The sequence below is a fragment of the Medicago sativa genome, chromosome 2, assembly GCF_051527215.1.
Source record: "Medicago sativa cultivar Bolivia chromosome 2, Bolivia_mono, whole genome shotgun sequence".
Taxonomy (NCBI): Eukaryota; Viridiplantae; Streptophyta; class Magnoliopsida; order Fabales; family Fabaceae; genus Medicago; species Medicago sativa.
In genome coordinates, this window is record NC_140750.1 from 57,443,184 (window position 1) to 57,448,110 (window position 4,927).

A 4,927-nucleotide genomic window follows, 5' to 3' on the forward strand; every position below is an offset into this window, starting at 1 on the left:
CAAAACATGATATAGCTCTTGAATTTTGAAGTTAATAATAGCAGAGTTGTGCATTGCATTCAATGATAAGATTGCATTTCTCTTCTCGCAGCAGAAACATTTTAAGGGTGCGTTTGCTTTAGAATTTTTATTATTTTATAAAAAAAATCACTTTTGTCATTTTTAGGTGTTTGTTTAGGATTTTTAGAAAAATCATTTTATTAAAAAAAATCTATTCTGACTCTAAAATGAAAAGCTATTAGGATTAACTTTTTCCAACGTCTATTTTTCATTTTAGTAGAAAAATCACACTAAAATGTCATGAGAATGTTTTTTTTCCTTCCTCTACAGAAATAGAAAAATGACTACTGAGCTTAGCATTGATATAATCAGCATATTAAACATTGGATGCAACCATTTATGCTGTCTTAGGTAGTAGAAGTGCTATCATAGAAGTGAGTGGTTGTTCTCTGCTTTGGAAAGGGTACATCAAAATTAAAAAACCAAAAAAACAAAAGCTGAAAATGTGAATACATACATACATATGTTGACAATTGTTCTCCATCAATTAGTTGCATGACCTTGAACTCATTAGTCAAGATTCCCAGTCTGAAAATTTGGCACATTATCACTCATAAGTCATAATATTGACAGCTTTCTACAGTTGAATCACCATTTACACATTATCCAAAAGAAGGGACAAATCTTTGTTGTTTGATTTGCAGAAAGACACAAGAAGAAACATGGCTGGTAGGATGAAGTCAAGGATGATCAGTCCAAAGCATTGAAAAATTCTGCATGAACTGATCAAAGGGGAAACTCCCAAGCAGCCAAAGTTAGATTAATCTGTCCCTTGTGACTGGTTTCCTGGTTCATGTTCCTGATAGGTGAAAACAAATGAAAATGATTCATCATTAAAGTTGACCTCACACACAAGCTTTTTATAAAAAAAGTGTCCTTTCTTTCTTCTCTGACAGATAAAGGTTTTCATTATAGTGAACATTATATTTAGATGAACAACAAAAACTGTGCTGTCATGGCTTCAGCCAACGAAGCCATGTTCCTCGGTCGCAATCATAAGGCGAATATTTACGACTAAATCAACGACAAACCTATCATCATATATCCGTACCTTCTCAAGAACATGGGTTCGGGAAAGTGAACTAAGCTGGCTACTTTCCATATTTGCAAGTAACTGAACGACAGTCTTCAGCTGTGGAACACTACAAATTTGCAAAACTCAAATCAGCAACATATACAAAACATATCCTACACTGATACAAAATTAAAAGAAAATAACTGCAGCGACTTCCAATCAATGTTGTCAAAATAGCGGCTATAGCTTAACATAATTTGAACTACTTTTGTTATGCAACACGGGATTAACAAAAAGTGTTGTCAAATAGCAGTTATATAGGCAGGCGCTAAAGCACTATTATGTAACATACTAATTTGAACAAATCGCTATTTTACGTAATAAGTAGCCATTGATAGAATATATATTCAAGATGAATATAACAGTTGCAGGCTTTCAGCACAAAGTTAAAGCTCATGATCATAACATTTCAAAAACCGCTTCAGTTCAAAATATACACATATAACAATAATAAGACAACATATTGATAATTACTTATCAATTAGAGAAGAAAAGATTCTAACTTTTGCAACCCATTTTCCATGTGTGCATCCAGAGACGATATTACTCTCGGCAACTGCTGTAAAACCTGTTCAACAAACCATAATCCATTACACACACTTCAAACATTTGCTCACACTCAACAACCACCTTACATCAATTCCAATTACCTGCTCTGTGTTCTTAATAGTAGAAACCTTCGCCAAAAGATTCTTGGGAAGCTTAACAAGTTTAGCCTACAAAAAAAGTCAAAAGACAAGACCCTAAAAAAGTAAAAATCAAACAACATCAATAATCACTTATGTAGCACACACACTTCTGATCTTTAAAGTACGACACTTTTGATTGAAACCGTGTCCCGTGTCTGACACATGTCAATGTCCGATACAACGACGACACATGTGATAACTGATTACATTAAATTATGTCATTTATTCAAATTATTATCAGTGTCAGACATGTTATTACGTGTGTTGTGCTTCATACTTCATAGCTTATGATGGAAGACATGTCTGACACCGACATGATTCACACATGTGATTACATTAAATTATGTCATTCTTTCAATTTACTACTACCGTCGACGTGTGTCAGTGTCATGTCCAGTATCCAGTGTCCGTGTCTTTGTTGGTACTTCATAGAGAATCACGCTTTAACATACTAATACTAATAGGTTCACTAAACATCAATTTCCAATTAAAATCAATTTGAAACAAAATCAATTTTCCAATTTTCTATTCATTTTGATGTTGAATTTGAATTATGAATGGAATTGAGAAGGAGAAGAAAGTACCTGCGCAGGAGAAGAGTTTTGCATGAGGTGAAGAAGGTTTGAAGTGGATTGCACAGTCTGTGAGATTTGCTCCGCCACTACTGCCTTCGCTGAATTGTCGCCACCGTTAGCTGCGGTTTGCGTCGACATAGGTCGCCACAACGGCCTTCGTCTGTTTGCTGCGGTTGGTGGATCTTGTCGCCGTTGTTCCATTTTTTCATCCCTTTTATTCCTTCAACTTTTTTTACTGCTCACAATTTTTTACTGAATTTCATTTCAAGCATCTGTCACTCATGATCCACTTCTTAGAAAATTTGTGTTGACACATTGCATAAGGGTGTGTCACACATGTAAAATACGGTTTTATCCCTTCGGTAAAATTGAAACCGGCGGTAGTTAACTGCCGAGAAAAATTGAAACCGGCGGCAGTTAACTACTGAGGAAAACCTCGGCAGTTAACTGCCGAAGCGTGCTGAACATAGGCCGAAACAGAAACATCTGTTTTCCAGTTTCTTCATTGTTCAAAAATCTTCCAAACTTCTCTCAAATTCCTCCAATTTCCATTTTCACGATTTGCAAGCAATCATCTCCACATTATCACAAGTAAGTAGCACTAATCAATGTAATCTTAATGTTAGTTTGTTTAGGTTAAGTTTTTTTAAAAAAATTTGAGTAGTTTGCATGTGGTTAGGGTTGATGTAGGAATTGAAATTTTGATGATTGCATGTAGTTTATAATTGAATGTAGTTGTTGTGAATGTTGTTTGAATGAGTTTTAAGTACAATGTGGTTTTGAATGATGTCAAATTAACACAATTTGAATATGTTTGAAACTTTGCACACAAAGTGTTTGAAAAAATGCCCAAATGAGAATTGTATTGATTTTTTAGTTAGTTATGGGTTTGTATATGGATCAAATCATTAGATAATTCTCACAATCTCAATACTAGAAGAGTCTACTCACTCATGATCATAGTAGGCAAAAGATTAAAATATAAAGACATGAAAGTAAAAAGCATAAAAGTAAATGACTGGAAATGTAGAGAACAAGAAATAAGAGAAAAGAATGTAAAGTGATTTGAATGGTTTGAAGAGTTATCTACATTTCCTTTTTGGTAAGATTTTTATGTCACCAAATTCATTATCATTCAACATAATTTAGTTTGAGATATATGTTTCAAGTTCTTGTTGGCATGTTGAGGTTAAGGCTTTTGGTCACATGCAATTTGTTTCATGTATAACAAGAGGTCCAAATTGCCATGCTTATATCAAATAAGGCAACGAAAAACAATAAGAAGTTGGAACTACAATGATGTTGGGAACGATTGGTTTGTATGTCATGACACTTGTTAAAAGCTTTTGTACAAGTGGATTTTGGACCGTCAATATATTTCTAAGGGCCTAAAAGCCCTCTAGAAAGGCTTAGACACCCTCCAAAAGGGCTCTGGAAGCCTAGGCGTGCCCTGCCAATGGCGTCACCTTCACCAACTTCTAGAAGCATCTAGAACAGGATAAAAAGACCTAAAATCTCAGCTTGCTTGAGGCTTAAGTCACGCTAAAACAAATCCACAAAGGGTTATAAGTACCACCCTTGGGATCATTATCAAGGCATGTCATAAACAATTTAAACCCTAGATACGATTATTGTACTCTTGCAATTACATATTTTAATATGCTTGGTTTGTCGAAGAGCAAACTCATTAATGATGTCAGAAACGCTTGGTCATTGTGATGGAATGTCATATAAAAAAGACAATCTCATTATACTTATCTTTGGACAAAATAAATAGAGTATATTTTCTTAGCTGAACAAAATTTATAGGATTTTCAGGTTATAATCTTCAAATGATAGTTCATCTGTAACGCCCTCCTTTTGTTTAATTATTTTTATTAAGTTAGAATCTATTTATGTGATTTATTTATATATATGAGGTGTTAGTATTTTATTATGTGGCATTATTCTATTAATTATTAGAATATGAGAATTATTAGTGTAAGTAGAATTGGGGGTTAGAATAGAAAGGAGATTAAGTGGTTGGGCCCAAATAGATTTAGAAAGGATAGAAAGGTTATAAATAGAGGAAGCTAGGTTGAGAGAATAGTTGACAACGTATGTAACAGCCCGATTTTCGTTAGATTTATTTTATTATTTATTTGTGTTTGTTATATGTGCTCTTATGTGATTAATTGCCTCTGTGTGTATTTTTTGGTTGGGGTTCGTAGAATTCGGTGTTAGAAGGGTATTTTAGTCATTTTGGACTTAGGGGTATTTTGGTCATTTTGAGGGCAGGGGTAATTTTGTAATTTTTGCCGAAGGTTATTTTTAGTGCTTAGTGAGGGTTTTATTTTACTAAGTGTTGGAGAGTGTAGTAATTATTTTATTTACCGTTAAGTGACCGTTAGTGTTATATTTTACCGGTAAGTGAGTAGTAACATTTTTGAGGTTGAATTAGAAATGGGTTAGGCCCATTAAGGTTGTGAGATAAGCCCATTAAGTGAGCCTTTATAAACTTGTGTTAGTGAAGAGATAGGGTTACAAAC

The 4,927-nt window shown here is 34.0% G+C and overlaps 1 protein-coding gene across 1 annotated transcript; it reads right to left on the reverse strand.

Moving 5' to 3' along the window:
- Positions 1 to 334: 334 nt before the first annotated feature.
- TOM2B (tobamovirus multiplication 2B) lies at positions 335 to 2,848 on the reverse strand. The gene is made up of 5 exons (XM_085745329.1): positions 2,409 to 2,848; positions 1,786 to 1,851; positions 1,639 to 1,703; positions 1,112 to 1,202; positions 335 to 859 (listed from the first exon to the last, which is right to left on the reverse strand). The coding sequence occupies exons 1-5, from the start codon at positions 2,598 to 2,600 to the stop codon at positions 821 to 823; spliced, it is 453 nt and encodes a 150-aa protein (XP_085601455.1). The 5' UTR covers positions 2,601 to 2,848; the 3' UTR covers positions 335 to 820.
- Between the last annotated feature and the right edge of the window lie 2,079 nt (positions 2,849 to 4,927).